This window comes from Bacillus rossius, chromosome 14, assembly GCF_032445375.1.
Source record: "Bacillus rossius redtenbacheri isolate Brsri chromosome 14, Brsri_v3, whole genome shotgun sequence".
Classification (NCBI taxonomy): Eukaryota; Metazoa; Arthropoda; class Insecta; order Phasmatodea; family Bacillidae; genus Bacillus; species Bacillus rossius.
The window spans coordinates 38,176,522-38,193,180 of record NC_086341.1 but is presented as its reverse complement, the minus strand read 5'-3'; the positions used below and the strand labels follow the sequence as shown (position 1 = coordinate 38,193,180).

Genomic DNA, 16,659 nt, shown 5'->3' with positions numbered 1-16,659 from the left:
CCCCCCCCTCCCTTAGAATCTGACCTCTCAACCAATGTGGCAACAATAAATGTTTTTTAGAATGTTGAATCTTCACACGTGCATTGCATTGACAGACATTGAGATAGTCTAAAGTAACGCAAAACGTACGTTTACTTTAAGGAAAGCTGGTTAGTACCAAACTCCTGCGTTCTGCGTTTTACGCCTATATACACACCTCGTGATTATCATACCAATCACATGTGGAAAGAAGAAACGTTTAGCTTCGGTGTGCGTTGAGCGTTGATATCTTTGGCTTTAGCAACTTCACCCCACGAATTAAGGTTCATTCGGTCTCACACTCAATATGGTTGGGGGGAGGGGGGCGTAAAAATTATTCTAAATTTATATAACTCAAATTTTATCTCGATATATCTCTTGCATTTGTTGTTATGCCACAAATGTATCACACATGTATTTACTCATGTAATATCACTGGTGTAAAAAGGCGCAAGAATATTCGTAATTATCATCACTTTTGCGACTTTTTATATCCATGATATTACGCTAAGTGAATATATTTTGCAAACATTTGTTACAGAAAAACGAATAAAACAAAGTTCACGATTTAAACTTTTAAAATTAGCCCTTGAATAAAAATAATGAAAAGTGAAAAGAACAAAAAAAAAAGATTGCTAAATGGACGGTATGTGCATCTCACGCTGTTTAATATAAGCAAACGTGTGCACTTTAGTAAAAAAAATTGACACTATAATGTAGAAAAGTATTTGACACATAATTTGTTTGTAAACATAAAGGGTGAATAATTTAGTTTGAGATTTTCTTCCATTATTTATATAAAAATAATTACGTTACTTTACATGTTACATTTGTTACTTGAAGCACCGCTAAATTTCTTTATTTGTTTACAGTAGAAAAATAAATATTATTACGAGCCCTACTCTTTTTAATATTGAATGACCAACTTTTGAAAACTTTTTGTTGTAAGCTGAATCTTTTGAAATGTATGCCAGTCTTATGGTCATCCTCTCTCTAAAATCCTTAAAAAATGGCGGGATATATAGGCAGTTTGAAAATAAGCTGAGGTGAAATGAATCTTCGAAAAAAAAAACCTTGTTTAATGTCGTATTTAAACAGTATTTATCCATTCTTGTTATTTACGTATGCGGCCGGACGCAACGCAGTAGCCATTGATACGTCCTGACAAACAGCTTGCGAGACGGAGTACATAAACTAATTACGAGGTCAGCTCAAGGGTAAGAAGGTGCTAAATGCGGAGCGCAGTCATCTATAAGCAACGTGTCGCTAAATATACTGATCGCTATTGAGTCGATTCCGTATAGCGTACACATGTTTCTTCATACGTCAGTCAAGAGCTATTTTTTTAAATATTTATCCAATGGTTTAAGGCATTCCAGGCAGAATTTTGAAGAAACATTACTCATTGCAATAGTAACTTTCTTAAGACTTCCGGAAAATTTCTATCTATTTTTTTATTGAACCTAGACCTCAAAACCATCGTAAACTCGAAGGTTTATGTGAAATATAAAGAAATAAACATACCGCTTGCTCCAGAAGAAAACAAACCTGTTTATAGGCCTATTAATAACGGATGAATAATAATATTAATAAAATTAAAGTGTCGTAATTTTAGAGTTAGAGGAATTAATATTACAAAATTTTAAAATCCCCATCTGAATCATATTTTGAGATATTATGATTACAAACTTCTATAACTTTACCCTTAATAATAATAAAATCAATCAAATTCTACTTTTTGAGAAAATAAATATTCCAGAACACGACTAATGCGGCAAAAATTTTTAATCGAATAACTTTGCCTCTTCGTACTGTAAAAAATTACATTATAACATGGCAAGTTATTTTTAAAATATGGCTCATGTCATTAGGCAAGATATAATATGGTACACCACAGACCATTATTACATGTTTTGTTTCGAAAAATAACCTTTCTACCAGACTAATATTAAAATATTAAAAATGGATAGTACAGGAAGAAAAAAGTAAGTAAATATGCAAAATCGGAAGGTTATAAAAAATCTAAATATATCACTTAACTCTCTTAGTATGAAAAATTGTATCCGTTCAAAGTTATTGCAGACCCTCTAAATAATACATACAATTTTTAACTAAAACAATTATGTTTTGATACAATAGGGGTTTAAGGACAAAAAATAAATATTCAGCTTTCTCTTGCTAGATAAATAATTAAATATTAAGAATTCAATAAAATAATCTTTTTACATGTTATTAATGGTTTTAAATAATTTTACCGATCATTTAAATTTTTAAATATTTTTACTTGTTTACGTGAAATCTACGCTAGACAAAACAGAAATGAAGTGTTAAAATATTACAGTAAAAAAATTGGTTGTCTGTAAAGTCGGTTTATGGACGATAGTTTAACCTGACAACGTCATAACAAAACATTGATGAAATGATTGATCCAGAAGAAAAGGAAATATCATATTCGGCCTGAGACTGAGCTGTAATAGGTTTTTGCAACCAAACCATATAGGCATTAAAAACATTATATTCTTTGAGGAAGAAATTTAGAAAATTTTTTCTATCTTTTGTATGATAAAATCTATCTCTGCATACTTTTATGAATAAAATTGTATCAGTTTTATTGAATTATCACTATTTTGTATGGATACAAAGGAGTGAAATTAAATGTACAATTTAATTAATAAATTTACTTTTATTTTCAATCATTAATTCAAATATACGTATTCATTACTTTTGAAATGTTGCGTGCACCGTATTTATTTTTAAAGTACAAAAATAAATTCGCAGCTACCGGGATTCGAAACGACAACCTTTGGAATGAAAGTAAGCCATGCTAACCGCACGGCCACGAGGCCACATTGATATTAATTGTTTCATGTGTTATAAATTAATAATATTCCACGCACGATATTTGTTTGAATTTTTTTTAACTAGTATATTCTCTGTTGGACTCGAAATATTTACACGCTCGTGGGCTCATAACTATAATACGGTGTGTGATTTAGTTTATCAAATAATAACTCATGACAAATAATTAACAATGTCAAGCTAAAGTGTGAAAAGTATCATACCAGCAATAAATATTTTGTTACACAGCTAAAACAATACTCATACAACACTGTTTAAATATACTGGTTTACACTAGTAATTAAAATAATACCTACTTGTAAGAACGCCATTTCCTTGCGAATATACTCCCGTTGCGCGGTGCACAACAATAACCTCGAACCCCGCTATGTTGTCGTCTGCCCCAAGCCGTGTGTGGCGACATGCGCAGGCGTGATCCAACCGGCGCAACCCGCCTATCCCTGCAGCATGGCGGGGTGAAACCTGAGCAGTACGCCGCCACGTGCCGGCCGATTTCTCTGTACCGTCCGCAACATACCAGAGAGATGCCACGCAAGCGTAAACACATCCGTAGTCGGTGGTCGTCTCTCGGGGCGTGCGCATCTCTCTGTTGGCTGGGAGTTCCCTGCGCCCTTTTGGGTAACCGAAGGCTGGCAGTGCGTGTGGGATTTGTGTGCGTGCTGGGGGCGGCCTAGCAGCGCCAACTGCTACCGACCGAGTCCCGCGGGTGGCGGATTAGGGAGCCCAGCTCGAGAGTTGCAATCTCGCTGGGGTGGCTGTGAATAACCAATAGCAGTCCGCGGACCAATGGCCGGCCTGTGGAGTCGTTATCACGGCTATCGGGGTGAAAGGTAGCCTGAATGTAGCTCGGCGCGTGGCAGGAAGCAGTTCTGTCGGTGAAGGCACAGCAGGGGAGCTCGATGTGCCATAGTAGCGAAGTTTAGACGAACTGCGGGCTGGAACTTGCGGAGCTGTGGACTGCTGCGCGCGCAACGGAATTGAAATGCATCGGAACTCTGAAGGAAGACATCAGGAACCTTCAGCTGGGGCTGCTGTAGCTGTGGCAGCAGTAGCCTCGAGCGGCGCGACCTTCAACCGTCTCGGGGATTTTGGGTGGCGAGGTTGGTTCCCTCCCCCCACCATGGCTTGAAAGGTACTGCTGTTGACCTAAAGAAGGAAGATGAAGATGGCGCAACGTCAGGCTGCCTTTCGCTCCGAGAGCCAGCAGTTTGAGCCGGTTTACTGGCTCGTCTGCCCACTTCTGTTTTAACTGTGGCTGCCTGGGCAGCTGGGCTGATTTTGTTACTTTTTTTTCCTAACCTAAATTAAAACTATGTGTGTTTGGGAGGGGTCTGGATTAGGGACAGACTGGGCTGATGAGTGAAGTCGCCCGCCCCTGGGGGCGCATGCACCCCTGGTTAATAATAACCCAGGAGTTCCCAACATTTAAATGCGGACCGCAAGGCCCAAGCACCCAACTCCAGCATGGTTGATTTTTCAGCCCCTCCAACTTTTCTTATCTGGACCCTATTTTCCTCTTGTCCAGTAGTTACCTGCTTGCTTAATGCATGATATTTGATCCCCGCATGACCCGGCCCTGGGTTTTCCCTGTGTCTATACAGGTTTTACCTGGGCCACACTTAGCTAGCTTTTAAGCTAGGCGACCAATGGGGCGTCAGTCATGGCGCCAATCGCAGCCATGGCTGGCCAGTAAACCCCAATAAGCACACGATGCACGCACCCTTGTCCTGCATGGTTAAAAACCCGCATGGTAGAGTGTATAGGCTTCGGCCTGAGACACACTTAGGTCCTCCCCTAACCTGGACCCTCCCCTACACACTTAGAATAATTTAGGCTAGGAAAAAAAAACGTTGCCATGGTGGGTAAACCCCCCCCCCCCCAATCCCCTTTTAGCACATGATGCATGCTACCTCTCCTGCATGGTTCATAACCTGCATGCTTAGAGCGTATAGGCTTCGGCCTGAGACCCATTTAGAGTCTTTCCTACCCAGACCCCTCCCAAATACACTTAGTAAATAGTTAGGTTAGGAAAAAAACACATCCGTAGTGGGACATCCGTAGTGGGACAATTTTTCGTGCGTGCAGCCAGTATTCATCAATTTATTAGACGTTGTCACGTCAAAAAAAAAAACATGTAACGAGTCTTTCAGTACTGGCCAGAAATGGGTAAATTCTAACGTCATAAACGATTCAATTAATGTGTTCTCGTTTTGCAAGGTCACTTATAATACGAAACACTGTCACTAAATTTAATGTAGAAATCTTTAAATTAACACTGAGCGCCATAAATACACGCAAATAGTGTTTCCAACTACATTTCTTGACACGAATCACACGTAGTTTTCGCACGCACCGCTATAATATTTGCCGGAAAAGTTCGTCGACTGTAGACTAGAGACCGGAAAAATTCGCGAATTCAATGACCTGTAGGATATACTCCATGATCCTATACGAACGCGGGAAAATTACATCTGCTCATTGGCTACTGACTTGTGTCGCCTGTTAACTGGGACGATAGTGATTCGATACTTAATTTGTTAAAGGTTTTCCATTGGCCGAATATCATTCAGATAAACTGTGGCCCAATCACTGATGCAGTAAAAAGGCAAACGTTTTTGGATTCTAGACTATCACGAAATGAATCCGCGAATTTTTCAGGTCTATACTGTTGACTCATATGATTGACAAATTTTAAACTATATAATGAAACGAAGCCGATAAAAGTTAAAAAAACTTAAAAAAAAAACGTAAGCCCTGATTACGAAAAGGAATTTTATCATGATACACCTATGTTGTTAAAGTTCACTAAACAGCTAATACTATAAAGTTTCCAATTTGTATTATTGAACTTTGGTTCGCACCATCCGCCACAGATGGCAGCACCGTAGTTGTTACACATTTCCGTTCCATGTGACTTCCGTCCCATTTCCGGAATTACTCCCACCAAATGCCGTATGCCATGGCGTATAAGATCGAGCACATTCTTCGAAAATTTGTATCTTGGACGATGACAATTACAAGTGTTTGAAAGCAGTGGCGGAAGCAAGAATTTTAATTCAAGGCAGATTTATAATTAATTAATGTATTTAAAAACGGGGGGTTTTCTGTAAAGTCGGTTTACGGACGATAATTTTACCTGATAACGTCATAAGAAAACATTGATGAAAAATTGAAAACTTTTTTTTTTAATTTTCAAATATTATTTACAGGATTTTTGCAAATTTAATATAAATAATTTGTTTAAATATAATCACGAACAATTAGATTAAAAATCCCGCCTTAACCTGTTTTATATTATAGAAGATTTTCTCGCACGGGGGATCGGCAGGTTCTTGCACGCTCGGCTCGGGCGGAACGTGGCAAATTTTTCGTGCGTGCAGCCGGCGTTCATCAATTTATAAGACGATATCACGTCAATAATACATTACTTTCGACGCTGACACAATGGCACGGACCGCAGTAGTAGCCGTAGGCGAAGCGGCTGATCACACAGTTGAAAATGCAGGGTGTTGCAACACCTCGCCTCGCGTTACCCGAAGTAGCATTGATGGTTTGAAAATTGTTTCACAACCTGGGGGGAAGGGGATGCTCGCAAGTGGGGGCGCACCACAACGCCGAAATACCAAATTGACCACAACGCCGACAGCTAGAAAACTGATGTGTACCACAACGCCGAAATACACTAACGCCGAAAAATGCCATTGCAGAACTGCCACAAAGATTAGGTAAGGTTAGACTAGGTTAGGTTAGACTAGGTTAGGTTAGACTAGGTTAGGTTGGACTAGGTTAGGTTAGGCTAGGTTAGGTTAGGCTAGGTTAGGTTAGGCTAGGTTAGGTTAGGATAGGATAGGATAGGTTAAGTTAGGTTAGGTTAGGTTAGGTAAGGTTAGGTTTGATTGTGGTATTTCGTCGTTAAGGTACATTTAAGAAACACACACAAATTCATTCAGTTGTTATTTCGGCGTTGTTGTGGTACACAGCAGTTTTCTAGCTGTCGGAGTTGTGGTCAATTTTGACATTCGGCGTTGTGGTATTTCGGCGTCGTGGTGACGACCCCTCGCAAGTGCGGTGTCACCACCGTGTGGGAGTTCAGCTCACCGTCGCGCCTCTGCTTCGGGTCGGCCTCGCCGCCGGCCGTGCTCACGCGCTGCTTCACGTCCGGCATTGCTCTTCGGGGGTCTTCGGGGGTCTTCGGGGGTCTTCGGCCGACGGTCACCTCGACGCCGCGCGCTCCGGCGAACGTCTGAAGACTGCGTCGCGCTCCCCGGGGCTCTTATCACGTCCCGAAGATCCGCGCCGAGGTCTGAGAGTTACCTCCCCTCCCTCCACTCTCTCCAGCCAGTCACACGCCTTTCCACGGAGATCGAGCACTTCGACAAATGTTATTGTCGTCAAAAGCCCCCGGCGCGACAGACCAGAGACGAGTTTGGGTCGTCGATGTCTAGAGACCGGAAAAATTCGCGGGTTCATTTCGTGTTATGCTGAAATTCAAATAATTATACCTTAGTGCTGCTTCTGTCATTGGTTTACTGTTAATCTGGAGGACTAAGGGCCAATAAGAGACCCTCACTCATAGAAGTGTCGAATCACAGACCACCCAGTCGAGACGACTCACAAGTCAGCAGCCAATGAACAGTTGGCATTTGCCCAAGTGTGTAGAGGATATTGTATTCTATCCTGGAGGTCATTTAACCCACGAATTTTTCCGGTCTCTACTCATGAAATAGCTCGTTACCTAGCTAGATGTTACAAATCTTTGGCGAGAACTTAAAGACTCGCTCGCATTTTTTTTAATGAGTGAGTTATGAAGGTTAGTGCATTAATTAGCGGGGAGGGTTCTGACCAAATCATTGTCCCCCAGAACCTCAGTTTCTCTCAACGGTCTTAGTCTTGTGGCATATACGTGTCAACCAACTAATGGTTATCATAACTAAAAAAAATTGGTTGTCTGTAAAGTTTGTTTACGGACGATAATTCAACGTGACAACGTCATAACAAAACATTCGTGAATTGATTGCATACTTTTATAAATAAAATTGATCCATTTTTATTGAATTATCACTATTTTGTATGGATACAAATAAGGAGTGAAATGAAATCTACAATTTTATTGATACATTTACTTTTATTTGCACTCATTAATTTAAATATGTTTATTACTAGAGACCCGGAAATTTCGCGCATTCTTCTGGCCTCAGGATAGAATTCAAAGTTATGGTTGTGCTCGACCCAGAGTTTACTTTCCCATTGGTTGATTTCTTAGCGAGAACATTTTTATTCTTGTTATTTGGCACTACCTGATTCGCTTACATCTCTCCTAGCTGGGCATCATTGGCTCACGGTCGTAGAGGGGCGTGTCCAAACAACTGCGGTCAAATCATGAACACAGAGCGAGAGTGTGAAGGTTTGAATTCTAGCTTGCGACTAAATGAATCCGCGAAATTTTCGGGTCACTATTCATTACTTTAACGAAGAGATTATTTTAACTATAACGTTTATACATGTTTGCTATTTACCTTCTTCCAATCTGTGTTATTCTGTTAAGGATAGGACGATGATAGGAAAAGTAGGAAACGAAAAGGAGTGTTTGAAATTTTAATGTGCCTCAAAAAAGTGAAATCGATGGTTTTTCTAATCGAAAAGATGAGAGATAGATGCGGCGCAAGCGTACAATGAGCGAAACGGGACACAACGTAACGGGAAATGTTTGTAACGGACACTTTTTCGTGCGTGCAGCCGGCGTTCATCGATTTATTAGACGTTGTCACGTCAAAAGGTTTGCTCTCTCGTAGTGTATATTAAATGTTAAAAATAATTTCATGAAAATATTCTGATTTCATCGCTAACCATAACATTATTTGCTCTACGAATATGACATTCGGTAGGAGTAATTTCCTGAAAGTAGAACAGAATTCGATGAACGGAAATTTATCATAAAGATATTGGAACCACGTGTAGCAACAAAAACACGTATTTTGTAAAATTCAAGCTACATAACAAACGTTTTGGTGTACCAATTGAAACTTTGTGGTACTGTAAAAACTCTGGAATATATTTTATAAATTAATATAGTAATATTAAAATTAACCCCAAGTTATATCATTCTTTATAAAAATTACACCACACTGTTGATAATACACAGTCTCCTCTATAAACTCCAATTGTCCCGATATCTCAATGGTAGAAAGCGCGAGCCTGAAATCTCGCCACTGAAAACATTTTTGTAATTTTTGACGTGACAACGTCTAATAAATCGATGAACGCTGGCTGCACGCACGAAAAATTGTCCCACTACGGATGTCCCACGGACGGTACAGAGAACTAGGCCGGCACGTGGCGGCAAACCGAGGTTATTGTTGCGCACCGCGCCACGGGAGTATATTCGCAAGAAAATGGCGTTCTTACAAGTACGTATTATTTTAATTACTAGTGTAAATCAGTATATTTAAACAGTTTTGTATGAGTGTTGTTTTAGCTGTGTAACTTAATATTTATTGCTGGTGTGATACTTTTCACGCTTTAGTTTAACATTGGTAATTATTTGTCATGAGTTATTATTTGATCAACTAAATCACACACCGTATTATAGTTATGAGCCCACGAGCGTGTAAATATTTCGAGTCCAACAGAGAATATGCTAATTAAAAGAAATTCAAACAAATATCGTGCGTGGAATATTATTAATTTATAACATCTATAACATCATTTTCTATATGGCCTCGTGGCCGTGTGGTTACCATGGCTGACTTCCAATCCATAGGTTGTCGGTTTGAATCCCGGTAGTTGCAATTTTTTTTGTACTTGTAAAAATAAATACGGAGCACGCAACATTTCAAAAGCAATAAATACTTATATTTGAATTAATGAATGAAAATAAAAGTAAATTTATTAATTAAATTGTACATTTAATTTCACTCCTTTGTATCCATACAAAATAGTGATAATACAAAAAAAAATGATTCAATTTTATTCATAAAAGTATGCAGAGGTAGATTTTATCATACAAAAGATAGAAAAATTTAAAAAAAAAATCTTCCTCAAATAATATAATATTTTTAATGCCTTAATGGTTTGGTTGCAAAAACCTATTACGGCTCAGTCTCAGGCCGAATATGATATTTACTTTTCTTCTGGATCAATAATTTCATTAATGTTTTGTTATGACGTTGTAAGGTTAAACTATCGTCCGTACACCGACTTTACAGACAACCAATTTTTTTTTAAGTTTTTTTGGACTTTATCTAACAAACTTGGATAATGGGAAATCAACCGGGTAAACATAGGTTTACTTCTTATAGCAGTACAATTAACATAAACATACACATTTATATAGAAAAGCGTGTAACGATGAATCTTGGCATTTACCAGCTTTCATTCAAGTAAATTTAAACGTTTGTGTGATATCTACTCAAAGAAAGCATGTAAGCACTATTGAGTTGAATTTTTGCCATAATTACGTTAGCATGCACTTACTTGCCTTCTTATATTAGAGACTTGTTTGTTTCGGGTGATCGGGAAACTAGTTGAAAGGCTTTTCCTTGAGGCTGCAAATGATAATGACTATATTTTCATCTGGAATGTACTGTTTTCGCCACGCTGGAAAATATGAGATTCTGATTCTTTATTTCGTATTATGACTAGAGACAGGAAAAATTCGCGGATTCAATGACCTCCAGGATAGACTCCAATATTCTCTACACACTTGGGCAAATGCCAACTGTTCATTGGCTGCTGACATGTGAGTCGTCTCGACTGGGTGGTCTGTGATTCGACACTTCTATGAGTGAGGGTCTCTAATTGGCCCTTAGTCCTCCAGATTAACAGTGAACCAATGACAGAAGCAGCACTAAGGTATAATTATTAGAATTTTAGCATACCATGAAATGAACCCGTGAATTTTTCAGGTATCTAATTATGACATATTTATCACTTTGCGAACGCCTCCTGGTGGGTGTTGTGAACATTTTGTGAGGCCCAGATTATGCTTGGCCTTACTAACCATTGATTCAACAATAACCTTATGTTCTCTTCATTTTTAGATATAAATCCATACCTATAGGTACGGTTTGCATAACTTGAGACGAACGTAATAGGTCTAGTTTGAAGTTGACGTCTCAAGCTTTTATGTATCTCGTAAAAGTCTTAAGTCTTAATCATGATCACAGTCTAATATTATTTATAATCTGGCAATGATGAAATGTTAAAAAAATAGATTAATCTTCAATCATTTAAAATTTCTATGCCATTCAAGTCAGACACGAACGTCTTGCTTAACTTGATAGCTTATCGTATAATTTTGAGTGTTTGTGAAGATAATCCTGGGAGTTCATGGTAGACATTGAAGCACCAGTACAAGAGGTAAGCATTGTTTTGTACTGATAAAACGTACTTCGTATCGTATTCCTAAGTAGCTTATGTATAAACGAAAACAAAACTCTTTTAAAATGTAAGATAATATCCATATCGATTTAACAGTACCTAACGTGTAAATAAACGAGATCACTACAAAAAATTTCAGTATAGTCTTTCGGAATAGTGGTTTTTAGACGCAATAAGCTGCAAAGAAATTATTTTTACTAGCTGCAATACCCGGCGTTGCCCGGGCTGAACACAGGGTGAAGGGGACCTTTTTCGAAATAAGATGTAGTTAGTAATTGTCTTCTTAATTTGAATGTCAAGTGTGAAAATTAATTTATATCACTTTCAGATCCCGACAGGCGTTGTTCTGCCAGTTTATAGTTATTTACCTGGTCTGTATGTAATTTAGACTTTATAAAGCAATATAGAAAAAAGCTGAAAAATAAGAGATTACTAATATTGAAAAGATTCCATTATCTAGCTAATGCTCGACCTGCATTGCAATGCCTCATTCAATTTTGTTTTGTAATATGTTTGAAGTAGTTCCACATATACAAATCATCTATCCATCTCTCTATATATATTTATCTCTATCTACACCTATGTATCTCTCTATCTCTATTTATCTATTTATATCTACATATATACTTCCCACTATATCTCCTATATATAAGTCTCTATGTAGCCCTATACATCTATAGTTATATCTCTTTATCTAACCCATTTCATTCTCTATACCTCGCTCTATCTCAACTTATCTCTCCGTCTCTATCTCACTCTATATATATCACTCTATCTCGGTCTCTCTTTTATATTTAAATAAATTGTGTCATGCGTGCACACTTATACAACAAAAACAGACGAAGTGCCGCCATATAAAATGAAATAAACACATTTTTTTGACACGATTCATGCTCCCACTATTGAAAAATAGTTATACCGTCTCAGTAACCTTCATGGGCATGCGCATAACTAATCACTAAAATTTCATCGCAATCGGATGAATGGTATAGGAACGCACACGGCACAAACAAAAGAAAATTAAAAACATGACAAACTCATCAAACGATGGTGCGTTTAAAATTCAAGGCATCTCTATCTATTGACGAAGTTAAGAACGAAACTTTTATTAGCGCCTTTACTTTGCTAGCCGCTGGGAGCTCCAATAAGCGGACTGGTCTCACAAAGGAGAAAAATATTAATTTGCCAGACCTCACTATGTGTATGATCGTGTGTCAAACAGAGAGAAATGACACTCACTCACTATTTATTTGTCTATGACCTATGATTTTTTCTGTTATAAAATGAAATTATCACTTTTTCACTCCCTTAGGGATGGAAGTTCATATTAATTTGGGGTATATGTGTTAATCCAGGTTATAAGCTAGCTGTAGGCCAAAATTGATTCAAATTCATCCAGTAGTTTTTACGTGAAAGAGTAACAAACATCCATCCATCCATATTAATAAACTTTCGCGTTTATAATATTAGAAGGATAACCTGGAGAGTATAGTTTTCATTATTACAATGTTAACGCAAATTACAAATTTTAAAATATCCATGGATATATCTTAATTTATAGAGCTATATAAATTTCCGGGTGGCCTACTGAAATTTTTTACTTTGGCATGAAATTAAAAGCACCATCTTTATAATACCTACGAAATATTCAATCAATTGTCCAAATACTCTCTTCCCTTAAACTTGCTTGAAATCGAATACAGAATTCGGAATTTGGAATCCAGTTAAGAGTCTACGAACATCCAGTTCCAGTAGTATTCTTCGTACTAAAGTCCACAAATTTACTACGATTTCTAGTAGTTTACAGAACTAATTATCCCTGGTTTTTATTAAATCTTTATAATGGGTTAAAAAAAAAAATGTTTTTCTTTTGTGTGCGTGTCTAGGCTATCAGTATTTCGACGCGCAACATGAGCGTATTAACCACTGGGAAAAATCCTAGTTTTAAAGCTATTGATAGAGACCTGAAAAATTCGCGGATTCATTTCGTGATAGTCTAGAATCCAAAAACGTTCCCCTTTTTACTGCATCACTGATTGGGCCACAGTTTATCTGATTGATACTCGGCCAATGAAAAACCTTTAACAAAGAAGTATCAAATCACTAGCGTTCCAGTTAAAAGGTGTCACGAGTCAGTAGCCAATGAGCAGATGTAATTTTCCCGCGTGCGTATAGAGGATCATGGAGTCTATCCTACAGGTCATTGAAATCGCGAATTTTCCCGGTCTCTAGCTATTGAAGTCCGTGTGGCTGCGTTCAAACAGGCAGTTAGTTTACTTCTATCACAGGAGCCGGCCATTGGAAATCTGTCTGGTCCTCGAGAATGCAAAGCATTTCAAAGTCTATCCTGGTGGCCAAGTACAACGCAAAATTGTACGGAGTCTATTTACTATGGAGTTAATTTTTTATGTTTACATACTGTTCACGATCTATATTCGAGTAATATTTAATTTGTTCGCAAATAATTTCATTACCTCACAATAATAAATATACAAGAGGATGGTTCAAATACCCACTATCGTCACATTTGTACTAAAAGTTTGTGCAAGAAGTCCCTCAAAGGTGATAAGCATCCTTGTAAGGACGCCAGAAACACGTTCTTGCACGAAATGATGCATCTACGATTCTTTAAGAATCCTTACAATTTTTTTTTGGAACACCATCAAAAATTTCTGATATCTTTAGGAAGGTATGAAAAACATGCTTTGCTTCTAACTACAGTACAAACTATTATTTTATAAGATGGTAGACCAAAATATGGTCACCTTAAGCTTTAATACATTTTTAAGTTTTTAAATTAAATATAGGTGCTACACAATTTTATTAAAACATGTTCAATAAATTCAAATCGTGTTGAAAAATTCTTAACTCCAATATGTTCATAGTTAGCAATATATTAATTTTTTTTCCAAACAAGTGCCGAATGACCTTGTTAGGCAATATGTGCTTCAAATAAGGCCACACAATGATATTTACTTGGACAAGTTAAAAAAAAAAACGTTTTATGCGGTTTTTGATTTTACCTAAGGCGCTGAAGCTTCAAACATGGCATCTTTATGTTGAAACAAAGAGAACTCCATGTATGCATATGTCCATGGATGTTGATTTTTATTGAATTTTAAATTCACTTTAACGCTGCAGCATGAAGTTGTGTGTAGTTACGTACATGTGAGACCAGTTGCCTAACACTAGACGATCTTAAAACAACTGGCGGTTTCAGTAGATGAGGAATATTATATAAATGAAGGGAAAAAAAAAATAACTCTACTTAATACTAGTAACGTTTAAATTCAGTCTTTGCAGTTCTTTAAATTAGTAATGATTTTAATTTTTTTGCTGATGCTGCCGTCATTAAATGTCAGTTCTTGGCTTGCGCAGTAAGTGTTTATTTCTGTTTTTAAAGAGGTTGGCGCACGGAAAAAGAAATTACTAAGCTCACATTAGTTCTATATTTTACATACGATAGAATGAAATAAAACTACATGAATGGATATCGCAAAAATATTACCTTAAAGGCCCGCTTGAATTATATTAAGCTAAAATCAGTTTTTCTGCAAATAACACATTTTATTTAACAAAAAATATATATAATTTTTTTTTATATCTTGAACATTTTTTTGAGTTGTCTGGTTTATACTTGCAATTACATTAAATATTAAATACATATTGTATTATTTAGTATGCTAATAATGCATAAATATTTCACACCGATGCTATCATAAATATCGCTGTAACCCAATTTGAAACACGGATTATAATACTTGTACTCTAAGAATTTTTGCTGATTGCTTAACACCAATAATTTCCGTGTGGAACTTAACCCCTCCGGTATCTTCTTTCAGAGTGGCATTCAGGTCTGAATACATGGAACATGTCTTCAAACAGGTAAAGTTCATGTTCTTACCTGGCAAGTGTAAAAAGTTTACAATGATAGAATTCAGGACCTCATTTACAATGTGCAAAAATGTTCTGGATATAAATTGTCCAGAATAAATTATCAAAAAGTTAGATATGAATAATATTGAATAGAGGAATTAGTTTTTTGAATATTTCACTTAAATGTATTATTTGTTTTTTTTTCTTATTGTATCTTGGGTATGGAAATGATTACAACGAACGTCAAAGTTTAACATGTTCTTAATCTACGTGTAATAAATATTTAAATAGATGACGAATTTATGCCGAAAACAACATGTTAACGTGAAGACTGAGTTATCTGTATTTTTAATCCACTTTATGTTCTCAGTGTTTTGCAAAAATTGTAAAGAAACAGTCGGTAACATTTAGAGGTGTTGCATCTGCATCTTAACTAGTTCCAATATCTGATAAATTTTCCTTAATTTTGGATATGAAGTGTTTTATTTTTCTAAAATTTTTGAGGTATATTTTTCTGTGGCTACCACCAAAAATGACTTTAATGTCTCTATATGCACAGTCGAACATGGATTAGCGAGAGTTAAAGGAACCGCGATTTTTTTTTTGCTTATGGAGGTTTCTTACTAACCCGAGTGTCTAGCTTATAGAGGTTTATAAAAAAATTACAGCAAATATTTAGTGATAGACACACATGTCTCTGACACATTCTAATGAATAAGTAATACCTAGAGACCTGGAAAATTCGCGGATTCATTTCGCGATAGGATAGAGTCCAAATACTTTTGACATTATTTTGCTTCAGTGATTGGGCCACAGTTTATCTGAAGGACTCTGGGCCAATGAAAAATCTTTAACAGAAGAATTAGCTAATCACGATCATTCCAGTCAACAGGTGTTACGAGTCGGTAACCAATCAGCAGATGTAATTTGCACGAGTGCATAGAGGATCATGGAGTATGTCTTTTAGGGATTTGAAACCGCGAATTTTATAGGTCTCTAGTAATACCTATGCAATACATATGAATGTCTATGTTATTCTTTCTGCAGTATTCTACAGCTGTAAGAGAACAATGTGAAACATGATTGTCCAAAATGAGCAGGAAAAGATCGTTCCCAGAAGGCTTTGTGTGTTTGGCAAAATGCTCTAACTAATCAAGAGATTTTTATTGATTACATCCGTAGATCGAAAATTACCATAAATGAGAGTGAAACAATTAAAATATTTTTTTTTTAAATTTATTTCAACGTTTTTTTTTTTTTTTTTTTTTTGCAATTTTGGTTGGGTCGCCATTTAGGTACTCAACAGATATTAACCAAGTGTTTGTTGTAACATGACCAATTTCACAAATGTGATTACCCTATAGTTATTACACTTGCGTGACATTTAAGGCAATTTTTGGCGATTTTTTTTAAGAATCTGCTTGTAAAAATCCGCATGCCTAATAGAGAATATTAATATAATGTATATAAAATATATTATTAACAATGAAACACAAAATACAAAGGATTGTTTAGAAATTTACTGGA

At 36.8% G+C, this 16,659-nt stretch overlaps 1 protein-coding gene across 1 annotated transcript in view; it reads right to left on the bottom strand.

Moving 5' to 3' along the window:
• Positions 1-7,728, bottom strand: part of LOC134538777 (sodium/hydrogen exchanger 9B2-like) — a 68,560-nt gene extending 60,832 nt beyond the window's left edge. Inside the window, exons 1-2 of the mRNA XM_063380269.1 lie at positions 7,721-7,728; positions 6,976-7,127 (exon numbers count right to left, since the gene is read on the bottom strand). Of these exons, the coding sequence (XP_063236339.1) occupies positions 6,976-7,127; positions 7,721-7,728 (160 nt within the window). The remainder of the gene's footprint in view (positions 1-6,975; positions 7,128-7,720) is intronic.
• Between the last annotated feature and the right edge of the window lie 8,931 nt (positions 7,729-16,659).